General features: G+C 42.8%; 2 protein-coding genes across 5 annotated transcripts; one reads left to right on the top strand and one right to left on the bottom strand.

Moving 5' to 3' along the window:
• The first annotated feature begins 3,394 nt into the window (after positions 1-3,394).
• Positions 3,395-4,875, top strand: LOC147048668 (C->U-editing enzyme APOBEC-2-like). The gene is made up of 3 exons (XM_085923114.1): positions 3,395-3,710; positions 4,228-4,452; positions 4,524-4,875. Exons 1-3 carry the CDS (start codon positions 3,481-3,483, stop codon positions 4,825-4,827), a joined length of 759 nt encoding a protein of 252 aa, XP_085779240.1. The 5' UTR covers positions 3,395-3,480; the 3' UTR covers positions 4,828-4,875.
• Positions 4,876-5,709: 834 nt separating this feature from the next.
• fhit (fragile histidine triad diadenosine triphosphatase) lies at positions 5,710-27,381 on the bottom strand. Of its 4 annotated transcripts, none has more exons than XM_085923120.1 (7): positions 26,303-27,381; positions 23,441-23,556; positions 11,869-12,014; positions 10,689-10,718; positions 9,420-9,488; positions 6,106-6,216; positions 5,710-6,036 (listed from the first exon to the last, which is right to left on the bottom strand). In XM_085923120.1, the coding sequence occupies exons 2-6, from the start codon at positions 23,544-23,546 to the stop codon at positions 6,109-6,111; spliced, it is 459 nt and encodes a 152-aa protein (XP_085779246.1). In that variant the 5' UTR covers positions 23,547-23,556; positions 26,303-27,381; the 3' UTR covers positions 5,710-6,036; positions 6,106-6,108. The 4 variants fall into 4 exon arrangements, with proteins under 4 accessions (XP_085779246.1, XP_085779244.1, XP_085779243.1 ...); XM_085923119.1 differs by having other exon boundaries at positions 5,716-6,041; positions 26,303-27,376; XM_085923118.1 differs by having other exon boundaries at positions 5,714-6,216; positions 26,829-27,378.
• Between the last annotated feature and the right edge of the window lie 78 nt (positions 27,382-27,459).

Here is a 27,459-nt window from a genome sequence, read left to right as displayed (position 1 = left end):
ATGAAGTCCTACTGCGCCTTGAGTAAATTCACCATCAATTATTAAACGTGTACAGATGGACTGTGGCTTCAAAAGAAATACAAATATTTTAAAAAGTGGCTCCTGGAAACATGGCATAGATCTATTGGATGAAATGAATTCAACCTAGTGCGCCCTGTGGGTTTTTGATGATTCACTTTGCTTTTTTTCCCCTCTGGGAAGGAGCATTCCTTGCTTCTTCAATGAAGGGTTTATATTAGGGCCTTGCTTGGACAAATCAACTGCGCCATGCACTCGGGGGCGGCTTCATACATCGTACTATGTTCTTAGTTGCGTAGTATTGTCTTTGTTTTTGATTCCCTTGAGTCATGGTGCTTTTGCGCACTAAAAGTGGAACGGAGACTGACTTGACTGAAGTCCATTTCCAGCGCTTCCGTCGAGAAGGTGGGACAAGCAGCTGTCAGTCATGTCAACGGAGGGAGGGAGGCCTTAAGTGCATGTGCATTTCTTCTCTGCTCAGAAAAGGCAAAGTGTCGTCTATCCCGATCGTTTGTGTGAGACATCAATTCGAACACTTCTGGCCAGGGGCGAAATAGAATTTAAAATAATAATAACGCTGCACTCAATTCAATGACTCCAAGAGTTTGTGAATGACACCCGGCCCACATGTCAGCAGAAGGTCGAACGCCCAAATCCAACGCTGTGCTTCCAGCAGGCGTAAAGTTGAGATGACATTGTCACATCTGAAAAGATGGCAGAACGGCCATTACGTTGCGCAGAACCAGCGCTCGAGCACTTTCCAAACGAGTGAAACAACTTTCCACTGATACAGAAATCAGAATGTGGCCGTTTTTACGCTTGAGCGCAGCTTCCCTGACGACAAAAATAGAGGCTAAGATTTGAATCTTACTCATGCCTTGCACATATTTGCCTTACCCTCTCCTTTCCATGGGTCAATGGCTGAAACAGAACAGATCTGAAATTAGGACTGAGCACCGTTGAGTAAGGCCCTCCCTCGAAATGTTTTGGACTTTTGTGCCCAGCATTAGCTTCTTATTTGAACACAACATTAACACTCTCCATAAGACTTCCTTTTATGCTATTGATTTACACATTTCCAGTTTTTCTGTATTGAAATGTATATTGAAAAAGTGCTGGACAAAATATTTGGCTGGATCTATCTTTTAAGAATAAAAACAAAAACACCATAAATAGCTCAAACACACGGCCATTGTTAGACCTGTTAATCCACCTGCTGTGTTGATCACCCCCAACAATACCCCCCCCCCCCAACCACACACACACACACACACACACACACACACACACACACACACACACACACACACACACACACACACACACACACACACACACACACAAAGTTAGGCCTCCTTCAAGGTCAACATACCTGTCAAGCAGGCTCAGTTTACGAGAAACGTTATAGTCAGTGCCAGAGAAATACAGGAAAGCAGGGAGGGGTGGATTTTTACTGCAGTGATCTCACTGCATTGTCACAAGATAAACACAAAGGGAGGCATTATGCCCATCCCCGTGGTTACTTATTAAGCTAAAACGTAATACTTTCGCTTCAAAAACTACAAAAAACGCAACACTGAAACTGCAAACATGGAGCTCTAAAAGACACTCCTGCACTTATTCATCACATATATGTCTATAAAACGTAAACCTGTAACAGTGAAACTGCAAACGCTGAGATTATTCATTCAAAATATACTTCTAAAAAAATACTTATTCATTCAAAATAGACTTGGTAATGAGCCATCCAGGCGGGGTTGTTGCTTCACAGGCCCAGAATACACTGACCTATTTTTCTGAACTGATATGTTTAATGTGTCGAGTTGCTTACAGTAACAAAACAATCATTTATTGTTCGACGGAAAGCTCATCATCATTTCCCGACACTGACCAGATAATGCGGGTAATATAAGATCAAACTATCGGGCGCTATCAGTACAATCGTGACTACCGAAACAATAAAACGAGGTCATTGGGCACATGGAAAGGCATTGGTCAATATTACTGGCGGCGGGCTGATCCTAACGAACTCGGCACCATACGATCTTGAACGGACCACCCCCGCCGGCTGAGCGTAAACTTGGAAATTGTCTTCATAATAAATAGCCATCCAGTGGTGAACCTTTCGGGAAAACGGGATTAGGGTCATTTCAGGGTGCTGAATCTGATTTTCAGCGACGATGAACTCTTCACATCACATTGTTTTGCAATTTGCCCCTATTAGTGTGTGACACAAAATTCACACTATGATGCTCAAACGTGGCATTAACATTTCTTTTTCATTTGAAAATCAAGACGTTGTGAAAACAAGAATTGACAGCTCCATTTTTACTCAAAGTCATAAAAGTCAGTCATTTCACATGGTATCTACCCATTTCCTTCTCAGTATGTATTGATTGATTGATTTGGAACAAATTCCTCAAAATCAGGTTTCGCTCCTTCCTCTTGAAAGCCATCTGCTGGAAGATTGCTGCCCTCTAAAGGATTGTGGTGAAATCCAAAGGCGAGCGCTCGTTCATAATAGAGGGAGGGCTCCAAATAAATGTCTTGGGCTTCAGGAGGAGGCCCCCGGGAATGGCCTAGGAATGCCTTGGGATTCCCCTGGAAGACATATCCTACTTGGATGAAAAGGACATGAGCATACATCGGACAGGATATTGGATATTACTGATTGATCAAGCCCAAAGAACTTTTTTCAGCCAGCGCTTGGGCAGTACAATTTTGTTTCCCTCTCACAACAAGCTATTTTAGAAAGGGACATGTTGGGCCGCATGCTGGAAAATAATGCTTGCTTGCATTGCTTTGACGAGTAAGCAACCAGCAGCATCCAGCCACGGTTGAAAAGGAAGCCTCCCTCCGCAGCCAGCCACAAACGCCTCTCATTGCAAACAGGCTGCTGCTTGTCTCTCTCATCTCAGCTCTTTTAATAGACATGCCTCAGCTGCTTGAGTGTCGCGAGCACCTTTAAAGGGCAACCGGGATATTTTTAGAGTCAAGCTACAATTGCTATAAGTTGAATGCTCTTATTTGTGGGCCACAAGCAACACTTACAATTCAGAATAGTCTTTTCATGAATTCACCATTTTAAACTAAACTGAATTTGATTTCTGCGGATTTGCAACTCATACAGAACAATCATATTTGCGGGGGATTTAGCACTTCACTAAACCTACATGAAAGTAAAGATCCGTGATTCAATTTGAACACTCTGAGTGTTTACCCAATTTGTATACAAACTACAAATGACCAAAATGTCAGTGTGCCCCTCCCAAAACAGACCCCTAACCCACACCCGTTGCTCCCTCCCTCCCTCCCTTCTCCCCTATACCACCTCTGTCTTTAGGTTAGTCCATTGCACTGCAGACTTACTTTTAGTACCTCCATTGCTCTGTCTCATTGTCTGCATTTCGTCTTTTTTTTTTTTTTCAAATACGTTTTTGAGGCCACAATAAATCCGACAGCATGGCTGACAGAAGTCGTATGTCGCGGAGAAAGGACAAACAAGAAAAAGAAGCTGGTGAAAAGACCAAGGATGGGAAGGAAGTGAATCATGTTGGGGAAAATGCTCAACATAATGGAGGGGGACCGCCATCTGAGTCGTCGGTGCCTACCAATGATGCAACAGCTAATGGGAAAAACGGAGAGCTTCAGGTTGAGCCCATGGAACTACCTCCATTTGAAATCATTGCCGGGTAAGTATTCAAAAGCGAGAGCGAGAGAGAGAAAAATGCTAGTCCTGAAATTAGCATTTCCTAATCCAGTCGGTACATTGCCATCCTTTGGCTGTAAATGGCATTGAGAAGCTTGAAAATATTGCATCCTAGATGAAGGCAAGAAAGTAGCAAAATACTCTGGTGATGAGAGCGATAAGAATAGTAGTCACCAATGGTGACTGACTCGAGTGCGGGCCGCGTGGGTTCAATTTCCACTCAGTGACAGTGTGGATGTGACGCTGACTGATTGTTTCTTTCCGACCAATGCTACCTTTCGCCCAAAATGGGTTTGCTCCAGTGATCAACGGTGTAGGTAGAGGAAGGAATGATAACATCAGGCAACAGCTTCCCTATCAAAGACGCAAAACCCACAGCCACTAAAAAGGCCCAGTCACTTTAGTCTGAGGTATTAAAAGGATGGAGTTGGCCTGCACTGCGCTTGAATCGAATGAAATTGCTTGAACTAGCAGAACAGCAGAGTTGTGTTTCTTCACAGCGATCGGATCGATCCTTTTGCATTCAAGTTCCAGTTCAAGAACGTGGAATACTCCTCGGGCCGCAATAAGACCTTCCTATGTTACCTGCTGGACAAAGGGAACACACCTGACGGCCTTCTGAGAGGCTGTCTGGAGGATGAACATGCCGGATCTCATGCTGAAGAGGCCTTCTTCACACAGTGCCTGTCTGACTATGAGCCTTCACTCAAATACACAATTACCTGGTGAATTGATAAAAATGCACGACTGACAGCAAAAGAATACATGTCATCAAATGCTGTCCCTTTTCTTTCAGGTACATGTCATCGAGTCCCTGCGCTGCTTGCGCTGCAAAGATAGTTGACATGTTGAACGCCAAGAAAAACATCCAATTGAGCATCTTTGCTGCTCGGCTCTTTGAGTATGAGGAGGCGGAGATCCAGGCTGGGCTAAAGGCCTTGCATAAAGCCGGATGTAAGCTGAGGATGATGAAGCCCCTGGACTTTGCCTATACTTGGGATACATTTGTGGAGAATGAGGAGCAACCTCTTAACCTGTGGGAAGACTGCAAAGACAACTATGAGTATTATCATGAGAAGCTGTCTGAGATTCTGCAGTGAACACAGTAAGCGTCGGTTACTAAAAAAAAAACAAAAAAAAAACACAAATATATAGTTGTTTGTTTTTTGGACAGAAGGCATTTATGGAATTTTTAGAATGGGACTGACTACGTGATCTTCCCGAACTGATAGAAGGAACTGGTTGGTATTCAAGTCTTTCAAGCAAAACTGTCATTTAGTCAATTAAGAAGAAGATATTTCGTACTTCCCCACCGGCACAAAAATGTTGAGTGGCAAGGTATGACACGTGAACAGAAACATGATCACTGTGTGACATTGCCATTGTGTGTGCGCGCGCACACACACACAACTGCAAGCAATTTTGGTGCATTACAATAAGAAAATAAAAGCAGATGTGAAAATAGTTAGTTGTTGGATTGTGTGTCATGAGACATCATGCCAGTGCCAAACTTCCAATAATGGACCTTGCATCAGCACACGACTGACAAATCCTGTTTTCAGTATAGAATACGTTCTTGAGATCATGTGACCAAAATGAGGCAATCAATCCATTTGTTTCATGGAAGAGTTTTATGGTATGGAAGAGTTCACTTATTTCAACAGTAAAATCATATTTGGTCTGTAATGAACTCATCTATCCTGCTTTGAGTCATTGAGTCGGATCCAGCTTGTGGCATTAAAGCCTATTTCAATTTTCATTCAAACAAAGTATATGATATATATTATATATATATAAGTAAGTATATTTTGTCCGACCGCGTCAATAAAAGGTTTTGTGTTTCTGGCCAACTGGGGGCAGTATACGACAGATCACGCTTTTATTTCAGGTCTGGGGATGATTTACTGGATCAAATATCAGTTTCAATTTTAATATGTAACAAAATAAATCTTATTCAAGCAAAAGCATTTTATCTCCTATCGTAGTGTAAATCAGTTCATGTACTGAGGGAAGAAAAAACATACAAATAAACAAAAACTGACGCACGGGACAGGCGACCATGATATATACTGTATTTATTTCCCCCTGTGGGGACAATGATGATTCAATAATAATACCATGGCAAGAAGTGATCAGTTTGCTTGGAGTTTTGGAACAAGTTCTCCCCTTGCATGTACTTTTAAAACATTGTATTTATTCTTTTAGACACACTAGTCTTTACCAAAAGACAATTCCTCCAGATATTATTGCATACACAACTTCATTTGATTTATTTTTTTTCCCCAATCAATCCTTGTTGACATTGGATGCTGTCCTACATAAAAGACAATTAGTGACCCAGTCCAATCAAATATGAAGGAACATGTTCCTATATTTACCTTCTAAGAGTTCCCAATTAGATTTCTCAAGACTGAGGCTTCTGCTGCCATCTCTTCCTCTGATCTCCACTTTGAGGGCACATTCTCATCTTGGCCATCATGTTTTTGGAGCTGCAAATGCAAATGTCAGTAAGTGCAACATGCAACCATGAATACAGCCATCATATGAATTGTATTTGATTTGTTTTTTTGGTGTCGTGGGTTGTGGCTGCTGGCAAAGTATTAACCTTGGCGGAGGTTTGTGTTTCACGGCAGTGAAAAGTCATTTTCAAAAGTGTTTTGGACTCATTTATTCTTTTCTCTATGATCCTCCTCCTCCTCCTCCCTCTACTTATATCAGCAGGTAATTCCCTCAGCAGCCCTTCTTCGCACTTTATTTGTGAAACCATTCCCACCTTTGAGCAATCCAGGATTGCATTTTAATCACTCGTGGAATTGTAGACCTCCCACATAATACATTGAAAAAAAAAAAAGTCACAGTGCATAAATTCCGAATGAAAATTTGGTGGCACATTCATATGATGTGAATAGATACGATGCGCTTACAATCTGCCTCACGACAGCATCGGCGACAAAAGCGCAAGACGTGACGAGGCTATCGCAAGCGACATTCAAACGGAAAGACAAATGATGGCGTGTACTACGATGATTTGCCCACCTCTCAAAAGTAGTATGACGATATACGTACATATCGTGCAAATTAATGTTGGACACGTTCAATGTTTGACCGGAGTGGATTTGGAATTTAACTGAGTTTAACGATCGAAACCTTGAATGTCTGTCTGTCAACATTTTGGCTTTCAGCTCTTTAATGTCATTTTGTTTTTTAGATTTATATATTTATTGCACTACATTCAGTAAGTGCTAAAAGACCGGAGCTACTAAAATATCCCGGAAGATTTCCAAATTGGTTGTGCCCAAGTTTCATAGAGAGCCATTGTTCCTAAACAGTTTCCAATTAGAAGGATCATCCAGCCGTGATGCTCCATTTTTCACTAACAAGCCATGTACTTTTTGATCAGAAAAATGAAAAGCGTTTTCATTCTCTATTTTAACCATCCAAATAACTAACAGCCACTTTTAATGAGGACTACGGACGGATGACCACCATTCCATTCCATTCCCTGTCTTGGTGGGATAGATCACACTTTGCCCATTCAACGAAATCATTGCAAGTACTAATAATGTTAAAAGAATGGAGCTCAAGCACCCCCGCAAAACATAACATACCAGGCCTCTGAAAACCTCCTAAAACATTTCCAAGGCTGACTTAAAAGAGCAAGAAATGAGCGGCCTCCCTGCGGTCAGAATTTTCAGCCCAGCCCACTTCAAATGAATATTTGACATATCTGTTGGTCCGTGGCAGTGAATGAGTTGATAGATGTATTTTATTTAAGAAGTCCCGAAAACATTTGGACTTTATGGGAATCGTGCTGATCAAAAAGGCCCAAAGTATCGACGGTAGTACAAAAAAGGAGATTGCGATGACAACGACCGGATTGGATACGCACATTGTATTTTGGGGCCCCAATCGTTCACAGATGGAAAAGCTATATCGGGCGGGAGAATTGCAGTTCATTAACCTCTGGCCAACCCATTTTCTCCCGCCGTGCCGCCTGGCTATTGTACAATGGTACGTCAAAGAGGATACAGTTTCATGAAGCACTGGCCCCACATGATGACCTTTGGACCATCTACACGCCAAGCACATAAAAAGCCTCCATGGGGCTGTGAGCAGCAATCAATCAATCGATTTACTTGTGGTGGATGGAGGCTTTTGGCAGAAAATTCCCAACATTGGATCAAGAGCCCAAGTCTAAGCCCAAGTCTAAGCCCAAATCTAAGCCCAAGTCTAAGACCAAGTCTAAACCCAAGTCTAAGCCCAAGTCAGGCCAGGCCAGGCCTTCCTTCCTCTGATGGAAGAATTTCCCAAAGCCAGCTCCCTCCCTCTCAAAGTCATTTTCACCGCATAGGCATGTTATAAAACGGGGGTGTTTAAAATATCCCCCTGATTGAGCACGGCTCGTGGTAATTCCCTGAAGAAATTAAAAAGAGCCCAAGTGTGGGCTTGTACGGTGTCCGTGCTGCTCCTGCGCAACTGTGACAGTCCCCACTGGACAATGACATACATGGATGCTTTTTAAGTTCACAATGCTACAAAATGTGACTATTCTCAGGAGAAATTTGACAGAAGAATGACTTCAGAGAGGGAGTTGAGCTTGTTTGATACCATACTTTTGAGATGTTCATCGTGGATGGTTGAGAACATTTCTAAACACTACGCGCACATTTGACTAAAAGCTTGTCTGACGCGTCATTTTTTGTTCTTTGTCATCACGGATGTCGTTGATATATACACACAATATATATGTGTATATATTACACGTAAAAGAGGCAGGGTTATTCGAATGTTCCTATCAAACATATTGTCATTGATATTCATTTGCTACAGACTCAAAATGTCAGAGTGAAATTTAAAAGAGCCTGAAAGGCATGTTGGTTATTTTCTTATTGAAATGTTCTGCTTGACTGCTTTGGAGAGCCAGCCTTGTTCCTCTGGGCTGTCTGTATTGCCCACATCGGATTTGTGTTTAATTAGTTATTACGAGTGAATTCTTCTTCATGAGTGAATTCTATTTAAATCATAGCAGTAGCGCTTGAAGGGTCATGTCAGTTGCAAGCTCCACCCTGCTAATATTGATGGGGTAAAGAGTAGGTCTCTTTCTAGCTCTTACTTTTGATACAAGATGGTGATAGTCCCCCCGTGCCTGTGTAGCTGGGGTGGGTGGCAAAGAGAGGCTGAGAGAGCCAGTAGGATGCAAAATAAAAAGAGAGAGAACAGAGACCCACCCGTTCAGGGAAGTTAACTACAAAAGCTCAGTTAACTGGAACAATGCCGTTTTTTCATCAAATCTTTCTACCCAGCTATTTCATTGGATTCCCCCTCTCCTTTGGGCCAGCAAGGCCTTAATGCGGGAGCTCCACGGGTAGACCTTAACCATGGTAGCCCAATTTAGCTCCAGCAGCTCCAATCACCAACGGCGGTGGCGGCTGGAAATTGGCACCTCATTCATGGGCGGCAACAGCGGGACCGCAATCGACCAAGCGCTCTCGGCAACAACGGCTCGTAAAAAACCCCCAGAATGTGTGACATGACAACAAGCACCTGAAAGCGAGACGTGGCGAGCCCTGTGAAACAACTGTGAAACAAGTGAGCAAGTGAAACGTGTCACTAGGAGTAACCGCCGTACAACGCTTGAGAGGGAATAAAAACCATGTGTATTGAAAAAAGCACGGAACAGAACGTGGCATACCTCATCATAGATGGTATCATTGCGTGGAAAGTCACCCGCCTTCCTGGGAAGCACGTGGACATGGACATGCTGCGAGCAAGCAAACAAGAGAAAGCAGTTGTTTAGGCATTGTGCTGTGGGAGGGGGATCTTTCCAACCTTGTTTGAGTCTTTCCGTCGAGACTCGTCATTCATTCACAGAATGGTAAACGAGCAAAACAGTGCTACCGCTTTGCCACGAATCACAGGAGTGAGAAATTCCACCGTGCGTGCCGTGCCAACCGTGCCGTGCTTTCACTTTTAAGGCTGTAATTGACTTTCTTTCACCACAGCGCTCCTATCCAACTATTTGGGTGACTATTCCCTTGCTGTCACAAACTTGGCAGCCTGCATGATTAACTATGATTTGTTTCTCTGCAAGGGTGGGACGCCAATGTCCTCAAGACACTTGACAAATGCACGGCCAGAAGCAGTAGAAGTAACGTGCCGCGTTTAACTGTTAGTAACGGTAAGGTCGTTACTTGCAACGTTTTTTATTTAATCTGATCATCACATCACGGTGGCGCACTGGTTGGCACGTCCGCCTCACAGTTCAGAGGCGCGGGGACGGATGAGGATAAACTGTTGATGAATGAAGGAACGGATCATATTATTGGATTGGATTGTATTGGATTAGATTGGATTGTATAAGGATCACATCAATCCCCTGCAGGACTGTTGAATAAAAAAAAATATGGCACCCCGCCTGATGAATCACAATCATCATCCCGCATTATAAATGCAATTCCAAGCCTCAAAATTATATTTTGCCTCGGCTCCCGAGGCAGTGAGTTTATCAAAGTGTATTTGGCCTGACTCACTCTTAGTCAATCACGAAATTATTTTTATTTTCTTCATTTCGGAGTAAATTCATTTGATGGATGGGGAAGGCTTGCTATGTTGTTAGGGCTTTTTTTTTTTTTCTCACATAACCTTCTTTTTAGGGTTGAAACGCCAATTTAAAAAATGTCCTTTTGCACAATTCTATTCTGCTCTATTTTTCAGTGTCCGTGATGAGTTATTCGCCATTAACATATTCTTAATGGATTCCCAGTCAACTTTTTGATTTTTTTTTTTTTTTGGGAGATGGGATCATGCCAAAAATATTTGAACCCTTTTAGAAGATGACTAAATAATTAATCAATGCCACGAGTTTGGAAGTGGAAATGAGATACAATGGTTATTTAATGGTGTATAACTGTTGCGAAATCCTCATGACATATTCAAAAGTTGTGAATGATTTAGTTCTCACCTTCACAGTTTGTCCAGCTTCGGGGCCATCCTAGTGGGAACAAAAAGATGTCATTAGAAAAGATTTTCTTTTTTTTTCTTCTTCAAGTATTTAAAGGTCACTTTCATCATAATTCAATTGTCTTCCACAGTTTCCTACATAACATGTCGAAATGAGTCTGAAGTGTGACATTTGTGAATTTTGTGGATTGGATGCAATAGCGGAAAAAAGCCAAAAGGCTTTTTTTTCCAATATTACTTAACGTCGTGCCAGTTCAAGTGCTATGGTGAAAAGAAAACAAGATATGGAGCAAGCTAAGAAGTTAGGAGGACGTGAAAACAGCTTTATTTATCATGAGTAATGTGAAATATATGACATATTGTAACTTGCCCAACTCGAATTATAAAGCATGTTCCTCTAATCTTCTTCCAATCCGACAATGTAACCTTTTGGTGCAATTCAAATGATTCAACTGTGTTATTTGCTACAGACCCAAATTTCTTGCTCACAATTATTGCACATTAGTGTGAGTGAAGAAGTGAGAAAAGACATCAGATGAGTGATCATTATTTTGTCCCTGCCCTGATCAGAGGGGCGGAGGGGGGGGGGATAAAAAAAAAAAATCACTCTTGTGTTGCCCAAAACCTTTTGTTTTAATCAACCCGAGATGAGTTGTATGATACTATTCTTCACAGAAATGGCACAATGAGGTGAAAAATTGATACCGCATGCAGAGAATAGTACTTTAATGTGGTTCTGAAAAAAGGGAGCTGTCAAGATTTCATTTTACAATCCTAATCTTAGTGATCCATTTCCCCAGTCAAAGAAAGTGACATCAAGGCAAAGCATTCTCTTTGTTGCTTTTTTTTTTTTTTTTTTAACTTTGATTCGCTTACCAACCTGTGAAACAATTTTGTCTGAGAGGGCCACAGTGCACGCTAGGTGGTATTTTTATATTAGCATATATATCACCCGTTATGCAAAAAAGGCTGTTCAATCTGAGGTGAGAGCCTGTCTTCCTTTCACTTATCACAGGTGTCAATGATGGATCTGAATTTATCTTCAATGTATGAGTGGATGAAATGTGGCTGGCTATACTGTAAGGAAAGTACACTTTGATGCAATCCGTTTCTTGGCTTCAAATGAAAAGCCTTCAATTGAATCCTACACAAACAACAACAACAACATGATTTAATTTTACCTGGATGGCAATGGTGAGAGATGTAGCATTGTAGTGCTTTTCCACCACCTCGGCGACTCTCTGGGTGCTGCTGAATAAATCGGTCACCTCATCTGGTCGAAGATCCCGAAAACGCTCCACTTGACGGAGCGGGCAAACCAATACATCTGAAAAGGTTCTGTTAAGGAGGTTTGGAATTGGAGGAAAAAGTCACATTTTCATTGACGTTTAGCCGCATCATGACATCATCATATTCACGATGTTGACAAAAAATGTGAGAGTGATGACAGTATTTTCCTGCATAACATTCCCATATTTGCTTAAGGCTCTGCCATGAAATTGAACTAAGCATTTCGTGACTTGGAAAGGAAGCTCTTCACTACCCCAATAAATAGGAGGCAGTCAGAAAAAAAAAAATAATCACAATATCACAGGCCATAATGAAGGCAGCAGAGCCTCAAATCAATCAAAATGCCCTTTGGCTTGGCACTGGTCAAAACAAAGAGATCCATCACCGCGGCTCCTGCAACAATTGTCCCGGCCGGCCCACACCACAATGGCCTCCCTCCATCATGGCCTCGAAGAGCACATTGGCCTACACATGAGGAAAACAAGGCCTTCAATTGATTCATTAGCAATTGGCAACTTTTCGGAATACACTAGTATTGTTGTTGAGTTCTCAAAGCTACAGTGGAGCTTGTCTTGACATTCTCCAATCAAACAAAAAACACAAAATATTCTTCATTCAACCAATTTACAATGACCTCAAATAGAATATGGAATTCAGCCTCAGCGTTCATTTGCTATTTCTTCTTTTTATACAATGACAACCATCTGTTTTTCACATGTCCCATTACTTTTGGAGTGGAACGTACATGGAATGTAAAAAAAAAACAACTGCTGTTTTTATTTCAGGTGAGATTGTCGCGTCCATTGAAAGTAATAAAGTACTTTGCAATCTAAGGTAACTCAATTGAAATGCACATAAAATGCATATTTGTGTGCTTATTTGGACAACGTCTTGAACTAACTGATGGAGCACCTGAAATCAAAGCTAACAAGTTCAACAATTAAGGATTGAATCAATTCGGTAGTCCACAGATCTCTGCCAATGCTACAACTTTGGTTGGGCTTTCAGGCTGACAGGATGGGAAAAAAAAAAAAAAAGTCAGGAGAATAATTGTTCTCTGTCATGTTCCTCACATCATTCCTGCCATCACAAAGCCAAAAAAAGAGGTTGAATCGGAATTTCATTTCATTACCCTCTATTGAGATTTGACAAGCATTGTAGTAAGATTGAAGTCATCTTACTCAAAGAGCGACACGTTCAGAAGATTGGATGCTCTTTAAAACTGACTGTCAGTTATTATAAATTTAAAAAAAAATCTAGGGCAAAAAAGCAACAAGAACTAAACAGCAATGTAGCCATGTGACTTTGTACTTTAACTCCACTCTCATCAAGACACAATTATTTGAGTATGAAAATGTACTGTTCTGCCACAGTTCCTATGAGAAACTCAGCCAGGTACAAAGTCTTTCTTGTATGAAACTCACACAAAAGGTGAAGATAAATAAGCATATTAAAAGCACAGGCTTGAAATGATGCATGCCCTACTCCATATTGGCCCCATAAAAGTGACACGAGCACCTGTGGTTTTGAGAAATATACATTGAGTGCAAAAAGCTGAGTTGCACAGTTCGAAAACAAGTCTTTGTCAGTTGCTCCCGGAAAGCTCAATCAACATCAAGTCTCGTTGGACTTCAAAATAATGACTTAATTGTCATGTTGGATTCGAGGCTTTTAAAGCAACCTAAGCCGAGGAAAAGCTTCGGAGCCACACTGTTGTGTCTTAGTACTGCTTAGCTCCGAATAGCCAAGATGGATAAAGCTGAGGGGAAAAGACAAAGCTCAATAGAATCATTGGGGATAAGAAATACAGCTCTCTCTTAACAAAAAAAAAAAAAAAAAAAAAAAAAAAAAAAAACGATCGCTCAAAAAATCACGTCAAGGCCTCGTGCAAACCAGGAAAAAAGATACCTTTTTTCTCATTTTTCTGACAAACAAATACATAAAGAGACAATCGTGGCTTTTGTGTCCCTTTAAATGTCATTAAATACCAACATTTAGCGATTTGGTAATGCAAACACTCATTGTTTCAAAGTCACACCAATACCAAACCCCATTGAGTTGAAAAGAAAAGGCAACACATTACGAGTTGCTGTAGCAACCCTGATGGGAGAAAGCGCGGCATTAGAAATTACATTCAAAAGAAATATAATGGATGTCACAATTTGAAAAACCCGGCTAAAGTTGATTTGTTTTTCCTTTCAGGTTTTCCCAATGGAGTGAATTGTTTTTGTTTTCTTTTTCCAATCAATTTAAACTCAAGTGCTCTTGGAACTTACTAACGTTGGATTTGACAAGCAGGCAGCCAGCTTTGTTTCATTCTATCACTGTTGAACAAGCCTTTGAATCTGATATGATTAGAGTGACCAGCCAGGATAGGCATAGCTAAAAGAGAGACAAAGGGGCACAAATCAATACTTGTGATAAGTGCTTCCCAGCATCAAATCACTCAACTGCGGCCTCGATCCTGCCTTTGCTTATCGGGCGGGCGGGCGGACTGACGGACGGACGGACGGGCAGGGACTGCATGGCAGGCTGAGGAAGACTTGCTTTTGGGGATCACGGGGCTAAAGCTGCCACAAAGCCTTGCGCTTCACACACACCAACTTGTCAAAGGAACAAACCTTGTCGGGGTTCAATGCTCTGTGCTTTTGCGAGAAGCTTGAATGTTGCAATGCTTTACCAATCAGATCCATCCAATTTGTGCTCCACTGTCAAATGTAGAAAAAGAAAATAGAATAATAGCATGAAAGAAAGAATAAGGTATAAAAAGGAACTGTCAGTGTTGGTAAAATGTGCTTTACTGACATTGTTCAACGTGTCCTTGAAGGGAATTCTGGAGGCCTTTCGAATACTTTTTGTTGGTGTCAAAACAATAGCGGCATGGAGGCTCTGCTATTGTTCCCCCCTCCGCTTCTGATGTGCAGTTTTTAAAAAGTCACCTTAGCTGCTGAGTTTCCCGTTTGATCACACACTAGCCCGCGCTCATTTGTTGCAAAGATGGCACTTTTGAAGGATGACAAACTGGTTCCTGTTGTTTTGTTTTAGCCTCCATCTGGTGCTTGGCCTTCAATGAGCGATTGGAGAAAAGAAAGAAAAGTGCTGAAATGACAATCCATAAATCTCCTTCACTGAGAAAGATTGGTCATTTTGCTCAGCAACTCAGAGGCTTCTGAGGAGATCCCTTCACATTTACTACTCTTTGAAGAAAGATGAATGGTGTGGGGGGAATATATATGTCCAACTCTTGTATTTGTTCATGCCATGCATCATTAAATAGTTTTTTTTGTTTGTTTTATGTCAGGTCTAGAAGCATTCAACTCGTCAATTGAATGAACCCAAATTCATCGTCTGATTTGGATCTTTTTTAAATATCAAACGTCATCACAATTTCCTGTGGTCAACACTACAGCGAGCACAGAAGAGGGCTGGCGCTGCCTGCCTGAGGCAGTATGTGTCTCGAGTGCTGCTTTGGCCTTTCCTTTCTGTGAAATGGGTTAGTTAGGCTCCCAAGTCTCCCGCAGAGAATGAGCAGGCTCGGCCGCTCTCCCTCCGACACCCGCCACTTAGCTGCAATTCATTAAAGTGCTGCATGCTGGGCGGGGCGGGGCGGGACGGGGCAGGGGGTCCCCACTGTGCTGGATCCAATAATATGATGTCATTGGAAGTCATTAACAGCATATATTAGGATGGAGTGACATAACGGCCCCAAATTTTCTTTCCAATAGTATGTCGTAAGCGCCCCCCACTAGTCGAAACCCATCATTCGGATGAATATTGGCTTTGTGGAATAGAAATGAAGCGGCAAATTTCACCCTCTTTTATCCATCTCAGAAGCGACACATGCCGCTGGCCTTCCGCATCCTCGACTGCATTCCAGGCTTCTTTCCCACAGGGCTAGCTTTTTCTTTGCAGCAGCCACTCCCAATAAACTGGCCACATCAGCTCTTTGCTCCAAATGAGAGAGAAGACACAATGTATATTGCTGAGTGAATCAAGCTGCTTCATTTGCAAGACGCTCCATGACTCACTGTGGTCAAAGAAGACAAACAGACCACAGCTTGAATCTGTTGGAGTAAGCCACTAGCACCGACACAAATACTTCCTGTCAATCATTTCATGAAAAAGTTCATCAAATGCCCAACAACTAAGCCAACATGATACAGTTACAAATAATACAACACAATTTGGAGTCAGTTTGGTGATGGTGTAATGATGAATCAATTGAGGCCCGTGTAAAGTCTTTCGATCTTCTTTATGACCCTACTAAAACAGGTTACGGCTCCGGCCAATTTAGCCGACGTTTGCTCATAAACTTAAGTACCATGCAAAATGGAACTCGATGAAAGGTCATCAGAACATGAAAACGGCTTTAGTGGCAAAAAGCTGGAAATGCAAGCAGGTTACAAAAAGTTCCAAATGATTCAACATGCCACGTTCCCACGTTGCTCATCTTATGATCACAGCCATTTGGCTTGTAGGCAGCCGTACCGTAGCGCTCATCTCAATATACATTTAAATTGAAATATAGTTGTGATTTGCATGGCTAGTACAAAGGAAACATCTTGAGAGGAGTCCAATTGACTGCGCTTGGGGCTTTGTCTTTTTTTATTATGACAGATATTCAAACACGTCAGAATATATCACATTGAGTTACTTGGTAATTGTGGCCGTGGGCTTGCAAATAAATTTGAAAAAAAAAAGACAGAGCTCGCTCGGGCAGTGGTTGTAAAGTATCATTTGATCAAGATTTGATGTGTTTGGACGTTCAATTTCCGAAGCGTTTTATCTTCACGCTGACTTCGAGCAAAGCGTTGTGTTGAAATCACAGTTGACTCGGAAACTGCATTGGCTGTGTTCGACACGTAATTCCTCTGTGATGCCAACATGGTAGCGGTTGGTGCAAGGGGAGGCTTAGTGCTGTTCAACAATGTTTCCACACACACGGGAAGTAAGCAGCTGGCCACCGCGCAAGACATGACGGACGGCCAAGCGCCAGCAGGAACGTGCTGGCAACATGCAGCCCACTGGTGGTCAATGTAACGCTTGGCTTAGCAGTGTGCGCGTGTGTGTGTGTGTGTGTGTGTGTGTGTGTGTGTGTGTGTGTGTGTGTGTGTGTGTGTGTGTGTGTGTGTGGGAGGGGGCTGGGGGGGGTCTGGCACGCTGCATGACACAGATCTGCACCCAAAACAATTTCAAATGGCAACAAATACGCTGTCAAAATGAAACGGTAATGGAGTATATCCAATAACTGGCTCTATCTATCACTTTGGGAAGTGTAGCATTTTATATCCATTCCTTGTATTGAAACTAATTAGATTAGCACAAATAAAATCCCGCAGCAATAGCTAACATTTGTCGGAAGCAACGTTCATTACTATTTGCAGGAATAAAAAAGAATAGTCCCAAGCATTGAAAGGCAGAAAAATGTACCATCTAGTCTTGGAAAGAGAGGATTAAGGTGCCACAGAAGCGCTCTAATAACATGACAAAGTTCATCCATACGCGCTTTCGCAACATGGCAAGTTCACAAATGAAGCCCTTTTCCCGCTCCGAGCTGCACTTAGATCATCTGCTGTCTTCTCCACCTGCCAAGTGGATGACAGCTCTCAGCGGACCTATTTTAACAAGGGCCTTGGGGCTCACAGGGGAGAAAAAAAAAAAAGAGGCATTCCAGCAGATTGCAAGCGGCTCCCGTGGGAGACGCCGGCCGGCCGGGCGGGCGACGTGCCTTTCCTGTCCCAACAGTGACAACCGCCGGTGCGCAACTCCATCTGGACCACGACATTCCAACAAAGTTACAAGTAAAGCTCAACTCTGAAGTCCGATGGGAAAAGATTGCTGTGAGTTCCATTAGAAAGTTAGTCATCTTGGGAAAAGCTGAGGTAAGAAAGTCTTGTTTTCTCAAGAGTAATGAATTCATTGTGAGAAGGTTTCTGGCCATTACTGATCAAAAGACTGATTTGCCCTCACTGAGCTTTGAAGAACTCACCCATCTGCCATAATCGCAAGTCTGTCCTCACAAAATTGTCCAAATGACAGCTCCAAAGATTTTTGGTCATTTTTGCATTCACCATTTGAATATTTGACCGTTTTATGTACGTACATATATATCTATTTATAGTATGTATGTATACACACACACACACACACACACACACACACACACACACACACACCGTATTTGTTGTGTTGAAAGAGCGCAAATGACAACTATTTGTCCAATCTTCCTTTTGAGTTGATTGCATTTTTACAGGCAACATGCTCATCTGTTCTGTATGACATACGATCATGTGAACGAGGTCAGGTCAACGGGGAGATGGAGTCAGTGACCTTTCCCGGTGACATGCTTGCAAGAGGTGAACAATGTTTAACCCAAAGGTGACACCTCATTTTCCCTGAGGACGCACAGCTAATTATGAGAGAGCTTTGCATGCTGGGACAGTCATTAGCTAGGAAATAAAGCTGCCCGCCCGTGCAACTTGGAGCGTACACGTCTTCTCAACAAGGTTCGGTCCGAAATGAAATTGAGTTTGTTTCAATGCTGACTGACAGAAATTAAATGTAACCATCACACGACTGGACGGTGTGTTTGTTTCAATGCTGCACTACATATACGAAATCCATTCAAAGGATTGCTTTAACAATGGCGGTTTCTGAGATGTTGTCTAAAACAGGAGAAGCAAACATTGTTTTGTCAATGAGGAAGCAGAGCATTTTCTCACATGGTGAATTATTTGGATAGTTTCGAAGAAAAACAATGCGAAAGAATTCAGCAAGTCAAAGACTGTGGTGTCAGTGAGGAATGATGACTGCAATCTATCCTCTGGACAGTTAAGCAGCACCTTGTGCAATGAAAAGGACAAAAGATCATTCCAGTCTAGCACAAAGTATGTATCTATCTTCAAGACTCCAGTGTCTGCAGTATCCACTTCATAAAGCTGATTTCAGCGACACGCATTGCCAAGTTTGTCACTAAAATGAGCTGACCATTGAAAGGTTTCTGAATGGCTTTTGGACCAATCACCAATTATTGCACATTCAAATTATGTCATGTATCATGAATTATCAATGTCCAATCCTACACACAGTATGTAATCAAGTCCAAAAGATGAAATGAATTCCTCAAATTAAAATATTTAAAATATTGACATAATATCAATCATTAATATTTGGGCAACTAAAATAGTGTTAGTTGCCTAAACGAGTGCAATTCAATTTCTCAGCAAATAGTGTCCCAGGGTCGAAGCTAAGGCGCAAATGTAAAAAAAATCGGCCTCTTTAAGTGTTGACGAATGGTGAATCTTTTTGTGGTGACACAGGTCTGCGTGCCTGAAAGCTCATTAAGCATCCACCGTCATCCTCCATCTGTTCCACACTCGGCCAGTAAAGGCGAGGCGAGACGAGAGGGGGAGCAAGCTGTCCTTTTTTCTCCCTACCCTTCATTCTTTATTCAATCGCTCTTGTACTCACTTCAATCTGGTTCTATGGCCATTATGCAGTCCCGTCCAAAGGCGTTGCAACAAGCAATTCCTTTACTTTAGAGAGGGGGGGGGGTATTATTAGGGTTGTAATAATCATTCTCTGACTATTCGCATCACCTGAATTAAGCTCAAATGTCCTAAGTTACTTGATTTGGTGGATGTGTTTTCACTTCCAGCCAGTGGCACTCAAGACATGAGAGAGAACAATCCATCTTTATTTCTACAGCAATGTCGAGAAGCAAGGAGAGGAGACAGAGAGACAGTATTCCCTCTCGTTTGTGTCTTAGACGTAGTAATGTAAATAAAGATAGCGGGTTCAGAGTTTCCAAAAGGAGCTGAGGCTTCTACCGTAGGGACTGACTACTCTGTCAAGTCCAGACCCCCTTCCCTTGCCCCGCCTTGCCTTCCGGGGGCTGCCCCCATACCCCTCCAAACTTTTTAATGAGGCAGTTAGCCAAGAAGCAGTAACCTTTCAGCGACGTTCTCTGACCGAGCGTTTTGATGAGAGAGAATATTGATAAAGCTGTCAAGGGGAAAAGCGCTGCTGCTGCATTACAACCCTACCGTACGGCCGACCTGTGTACCCAGAGTCTTGACAAGCCCCACCCTGAATCCAATAATGAAATTTCTTACGACCACATTTTTTGGTCAGTTATTAGCTTAAGCGGTCGGTATTTAGTGTTTTCTGGAGGTGAGGATTCAAAAGGACTAATAGCTGAAATTACATGGGCTAAATTAGCAACTGCAAAGCGGAGGTCGCAATTAGTCGTACCTTTTAACGGTAAAATGTCAGGGCCGGCCTGCCTGCCTGCCTTTGATGCAGCATTCGTCAAAGGACTTCTAGATTTTGCTAACTAAACTCACATATCCAAATAGCAGATCATTATTGCTGTTTAGTTTTTTATGGCAGAAGTAAAATTAAGTTTTCTTTTGGGGAGAAAAATCAGGTCTATGGGAATAGAAAAAGGGCTTTTACACGAAATGATATTGTATTGACAAAAACAACAAGGATGGAAACGATTCTCTTCTGCATGCTCTTACAGTAATTAAAAGCTGCCCAGTTTTGAGGCGACGGGACACTCGAGGGACAAATACCATGACATGTATGTGCCCAATAAAGACAGCGCCATCCGCAGAGGACTGGCTGCAACATTAGACAGCTTTGAATGATTTAGACAGATAAGACAAGAATCAATAAATACATGAAGGCTTTGACAAATCATGCATTTAATAGGGAGGGACTTTATAGAGGTCATGAGTGACATGCAAATCACTTCCAAATATATGATAACAAATGCTATCGAGAGTTTTTTGGACGATAATAATAAGAGGAAATGCTAACGTCTGAAGGTAAAAGGCATGGACTAAATCAATACACTCCGATTCCGATGCAGCGGGACTTTTGTTTTGTCGTGAAACACTTGCATCTCTGCCGAGACGGAGGCCGACCTGATGAAGCTTCACACCGACAGTGTTAGCGCCTAGTTAATGTGACATCTCGCTCTTGTTGGCTGTCACGTGTTATTTCAAGAAGCATGCTTAGATTTGCACTTTTGATGAGCACCGCACTGGCTAAAGAAGAAAGGAAGGAAAGGGCCATTCGATATTTCAAAGCGAAGGTGTCCAACGGGCATCCTTCTGCTTTAAAGACGAAAGGAGCAAAAACATTCAACTCAAAGCCTGTGTCAGGTGTGGCACAAATAAGAGTCCTGCATCAAAATAGGATCCTCTCTCTGACACGAATTGAGAAGTGAAAGACGGAGCAGGATTACAGATGAAGTGGCTGTGATCACAGAGAGGATATCACAGATAGGAGATGGAGGGAGGGGCTTTTGTGCTTGCTCGGCTAGATGCCAGGATCACCTTTCAAGCTGCAGCATACCTTTCTTTGCACTTCATTTATTTTGATATTCTTGTCATCTGTTCAATAAAATACAATGATTCATTGAAAGCTGAAAGCTGGATTACTGGGGCGAGTATGTTGATGGAGAGCAATGTGAATGACAGAGCTCATCGGCCAATTTCCAAAGTCATTTTCACTTCCTTCCCGCCCGCGCGGGATGCATAATGTATGACAGGGTTCATCAACACTAGTTCCAGCTGTGTGCCCTGGAGAGGCGATCTCTGCCCTCTCATCCTTGCACACTCTCGACACTTCTTAGTCATTTGGGCATTTGACCGGTTGTTCTGTAAACTAGCCTCACCTCGGCAAACCTGGACCTATTGCGCGGGGGAAGCCCGGCAGCATCAATCGTGATGTCGAGGAATCCTTTAAAGCAGGGGGTGTCAAAGTCAATTTTGTCACGGGCCGCATGGTAGTCATAGTTTCTTAACAAATCGTCCAGTTAGGCAACTCCAGGAAAGTCAAAACAGAGAGATAGAGCTATCGGCGATCACAAATACACGGCCGTGCACAGGGGAAGAGAAGCAAAAGGAGGGCGGGGAGGGAGAAGAGAAAGTGCCAAAGTGAGCAGTGAAAACGATCTCATGCAGAGCCCGGAGGACACGTTATGACACACTTTGCGCTGGTTAGTAGAAGGTTCATGAGGAAATTGCAAGTGGAGTTCAAATGAGCGGAAGCTTGGAAGTGGGAGTGTATGGATGCACATACCTGCATACAATGTAAAGAGGAAAAACAAATATTCAGGAAAGAGGAAAATAAATTATTTGTTGACGTCGAGGAGCATACGAAATATTTTTTTCGCTTAGTCTTAGTTTAACGTTGCGACCGATTGATTATCTTTTCCATTGGAGACTTGACCGAGAGGGAGGTCACATTAAAAAAAAGAAATCAAATGAAAACGACGAGACCGGAAACAGTTGCACAAAAACAATGTCCACCTAAATCTCAGTTTTACGCTGACTCTGGGGTCCAGAATTTTGCGTTGTATACAAAGTCTGGCTTATTTCTAGGAAGAAGGCAGGCATGTTTTTAGAACTCAGAAAGGCATCATGGAAGTTGACAGCAAAGAGACAAAATAGCTATCACTTCTTTTTCTGAAATCAAATGTGCCTGGTGACAGATGTGCGTTGCGTTTGTGCTCGCTATCTTGCTGAATCTCTCAGTGGCCCGGAGGAAGTTGACAAGTTCGGCAGCACAGCTGGCGCAGACCATTGGGAGATTTCAATGATGTAGGCAACGCAGTCTCCACTGAAGAAAACCAGGCAGGCAGTATGCCATCCATATTTCCACTGTCTTGGAGTACGCCACAAAAGGTAAAGACAAATCATTGATTTTGGAACCTGATATTTCCAATGTGCTTACATCTAGTTGTTCCATGGCTGGTCGTGGCGGGCGGGACCTGCTATTTTGACGCTGAAAGAGGCTGCGATGTGTCTGCAGGGCCTTGCTCAAATATCTGGCTCGATTCAAAGTAACAAACAAGCAAACAATGCCTCTGAGGCAAGACATGGATGGAAAGCCACCAGAGATGAAGGGGACACAAAAGGTCTCGGAATTCATGCGAGAGCATTTGTTCATGTGTCTCATAAGATCACAGAATCATGAGGGGCATCATTTTGCATGTTTTAATTGCAAGCACTTAGCCAAGCATACTAATCGTGCATTTAACGGAACTAGTGCAGGAAATGTGTGCAAATGCCGCTTGTGGAACACAAACCTATCGAGCTGAAACATTAGGGTAAAAAGTCGGCACGCGTTATTTGCTTTTATCTTGATTTCTATGGGAAACGTTACTTGGACTTACAAACCCAATCGCGACGTCACGTGACTCGGGCAGAGCGGAAATCAAAGAGTGAAGGTTACTGGACGACTGCTCTAGCACATAGCCGCAGGCGCCCCCAAGACCAGATTTAGCGAAAAATCGCAATTCAGCATCACACCAGTATAAATGTAGCCTTTGTAATATACTATGTTCTCTGTTGTGACTAGGAAGAACTTCTATATTTCCAGGTATCATTCATTTGACCTGTGAGTTTCAGAAGCTGTTGTAGCAGGCCTACCTCACACCTTCAAGGATACGTCCAGGCACCACAGGCTTCCTGTTGACCAGAGCAAAAGACAGTTCTGTCCGCAGGAACACGGCAGAGGCCTTGATAAGGTGCTGTCCAAACTGCAGGCTTGACATGTCGCACTCCCTGAACAAATGCGGAGACGGCGGGTGGTCGGTAATCACACAGAAGCACATGCTTGGAGCTGGATCAACTGCTAGTCCTACCCACTGAGTTGGCTGCCAATGACCAGTGAAATGATTTCATCATGCACAGTGGTCAAAAGCAATACCTACATCAATAAATAAATGAACACTGACAAATACGGAAGTATTGGGAGAAAATAAGAAAATGCTTCGCCAAGTCCAGGTGACATTAGGTTTGACCATGCTTAGAGTCACTTTTGCTGTCTTTGAACAACATTCAGAAGCAGTGCGGGAATTCATTGGAGGCCATTTTGAGCAGATCCCATTAAAAGGGTGCCTCTTAAGTTTGTTACATGAGATTTATGTGACCTTGACAGCATTAATGAACATCATTGGTATTCATCCACGGTGGGGCTTAACTAGATTGATCTAGAGTGCATTCCCTTGGTTTTTGTGCGAAGATCAGTGCCTTTCACCAAGGGCCTTCCAAGGCTACTGAATGGACGGATGGACTTTGAAGCTAGGCTTTAGTTTACAGAGAACTCAGCTCTCTGCTAAGTCTTCCCACAAGCACATCACAAACCTCCTTCTCCTCCCTCTTGAGTACCAAGTGCGGTCGGTCCACTGGGGAGCCCTGGGATCTGCTGTTGGTTAGAGACTGACATCTGTGCAGTTTTTTTTCCTTTTTTATTTACAACCTTCATTTGTTCAGGAAAGGCCGATTTGGAGAAACCGGAATGGTATCAGAAACCGCAATTTTGACCGCCAAGAAAAAAAACGGGTGAATTTTCTTGCTTGACTCAAAATGACTCATTCTGTATGAAACTCTTTTGGCTGCTGTAAAAGAGCTTGGTTGTTCTTAATAATAACCTTGCAAAACGATGACAAATTAAACTTCAAATGGAAAAAATGGATATTGTAATTTATAAAGACAAATGGAGCAAATCAAGGCTGAGTCTTTTAATGACAGAGACCATAGCTCCCATTTTAATGAACAAATCAATCTCCATTGTCTTTCCAAAATCAGCATTTGTACTGAGCGAATGCCTGCCGAGACCAGACACAATGAATGTCACGGTTGCCCTGGGTGTACTGTCTTCAATAATGGCTTTAAAAAAAAAAAAAACTCTTCTGACCAGCCAGATACAGCGCTCAATCCCTTCTGACCACCCATTGCCTTTTGGCACAGTTGAGTGTTGGCGCTGTCTCCTCCTTTGGCATTCAGAAAATAGCCAAGCAAGCAAGCAAGCAAGCAAGCATCTCTCGTGGCACGGAGTATGTCAGAGAGAAATAATCTCCTCCCAGTGACAACCTATAGCAATCTCACAGCCAGCTCGTGGGAAGCAACAGACACAATTTGAAAAGCAATGCAACAACTAACTACATGGCTTGTGCTGTCTGTCACTGGGATCGTCGAGTTAGAAAGACAAAAAAAATGGAGCTCATCGCCCTAAATTGACATAATATGAACGGGCACGACAGAGAGAACTAACTCACTAGATAAATAAGATATACAAGCACCAATATCTGCCCGACTGCTCTCGCTCTGTTCCATACATAAACATAAACGATGGAGGGGGTAACAATCAACAGTGTGGGGGGGGCCCCCCACATTTCCTAGCCACGGATGTCTGCCGTCTAGTGGGGAATGGTCAGATTAGTCACGATTGAAAATATTCACTGATAATCCAACATATAATTTGTGCCCATTGAAAAACCACAAAAATGTGAGATTGGTGACTGGAGCTATAATCAAAGGTGGTGGATAAAGAGCCTCATCACATTGTGAAAGCCCACAAATTGAATAAATCTGTTCCAGAGGACACTAAGAGTTAGGTGGATGTGAATAGTAAATTAGTTTAAAATGTTCCTTTGAATTACGACACCTCTGCCGATAACTTCTGGCTCGCTTGGCAAAAAAATGACAGCCGTTTTCCCAAGAGAGAATTTAATACATAAACACATTCATGATGTCGGCTGGAAAAAAAGAACGATCTTTGATCGGTTTACTACAGTGATGATCATTTGATTTTGCATACTGATTTGTCTTCTATGTACCCATCCATCTACAATTTGATCATTTGTACCATGAGTTTGTTTTTCTGTTATTTCACTCTGGACTTAATGACACCTTTGGAAGGGACTCGGAAATGTACATCAGGATTAGGAGAGGCGGAAAACGACCCAGGGGGTGAGATTTTATACATTACAGGTCATTGTACGAGAGGCCTGATAGCCACTCAGCCACCATTAACTAAGATGAGGGAACAACGGGGCCACTTCCCAAGCCACTAATGGGAGGAACATGGAGTGCATGTTTAGAGCGCATTCCGTGTCACTCCAACAGTGAATCCATTTAGAATGCACTGCATGGAAGCACATGAAAGCAAAAGCAAATAATAGTGGCAAATAGAAACCACAGCAAAACAGTCGTCAACAGACGTGAACCCAGGCTGTCACAAACAAATCAAATGAAAAGAAAAGCTGGGACGTGACGTGACTGAGCTTCGGCTACTACTTGTACTCATGTCGAGGTTTGTTAGGATGACACAAATCATTGACGTCCTTAAACGTCAAAAGTCACACAAACAGTCATCGACATCTCAAGCGGGCTTGCATACAGTATGTCTGCAAGCTGCATGCTATGCTCGCTTCGGCCGGCCGGAAAACACCATGAGAAAAGCACAGCGAAGCGCACGTGAAATCGGCGTTACTCCAACTGATTCCAAAATGTTTTTTGTACTTACCGAATCCGGAAAAGATGACCGTTTACCGTTGCATTGTGGGTTTAGTAGTTTTTGGCGTGGGATATTGCTTTGAAATGTACATTTAGGAAACTACAAGTCCCAGCAGCAACGTTGTTTTGTTTTTTTATTGAACGCCTGCGTAAGTACATGACAATGACGCGTATCATAATGAAATACCAAAAAAAACAGTACATACTCCAAAATAAAGTACAAGAAAACGAATTACAGTATATTATATCCTAACCACGTGATCACAACAGAGTAGGATCCAGACACTGACATAAATAAATGAATTTATGTCGTGGCCCCTCGCGACTGAAGCCAGAGGGTAGCCATCTTACGTTGCCACTACAACCACTTTGAAAGGAAGTCATGGGTTCTTCAAGTTTGTGATTCAAAAGTGACTTGACGCTAAGTGGAAGTGCAACCATTTGAGTGTGTCCCAAAGTCAGCTGGGGTCGGCTCCATCCTGCCAATATTTCCCCTTAGTCTTTTGATAAAACATGGACTTCCTAAACCTCAGTACCTTTGTGGCGACCACTCTCGACACGATGTGCACTTTTCAATCGCGCAGAAATTCGACTTGAATCTCTCTCTATTCAGGGCAAAATGACGCCAGTCAGTCCCGTATCAGCTGTCAGTGTCACTCTCGTCATTCTTGTCCAGATTGCAGGCGCTAGGATCCAGCGGAATAGTTCGATTCCAGTCTGCCAGCATCTCTCTCTCTCTCTCGACTTCTCCTCACCCCCTCCCCTCAAGACTATTTCAAAGTCTCCCTGTCATACTTGGCTTGGTAGACGTGACTTCCCGATTGGATGGAGAAATGGGCATCCTCGAAAAGCACCAGTGACTTTCTTCTCCGTGGTTGCTCGTACGCCTGGCTGCCGGATCTTTGGTGTCCTGCACTGCACGCGCTAATTGGAGCGCGTCGCTGCAGCCTCGTCTGGTCTGGTCTCCTCTTGTGCGTGTATCAAATGCCGCGCTGTCGCTGACTGCTATGCTCATGTTTGAAAATATCGCGGTGATGCTGGGAAAGAAAGACACTCACCTGGACCTCTCGCATCATTTTCTCGCCCGTCACATCCGCTGAGCGGACGGACGGACGGTGCATCTCCAGGCAGGCTCTGCTTTTTACGCAGCGGCCGTGTTGCCGATTT

The sequence above is a fragment of the Syngnathus leptorhynchus genome, chromosome 11 (assembly GCF_054491065.1).
Source record: "Syngnathus leptorhynchus isolate UIUO chromosome 11, UIUO_Slep, whole genome shotgun sequence".
NCBI lineage: Eukaryota > Metazoa > Chordata > Actinopteri > Syngnathiformes > Syngnathidae > Syngnathus > Syngnathus leptorhynchus.
The sequence above is the reverse complement of the archived record's forward strand: the minus strand, read 5'-3'. Positions and strand labels throughout refer to the sequence as shown.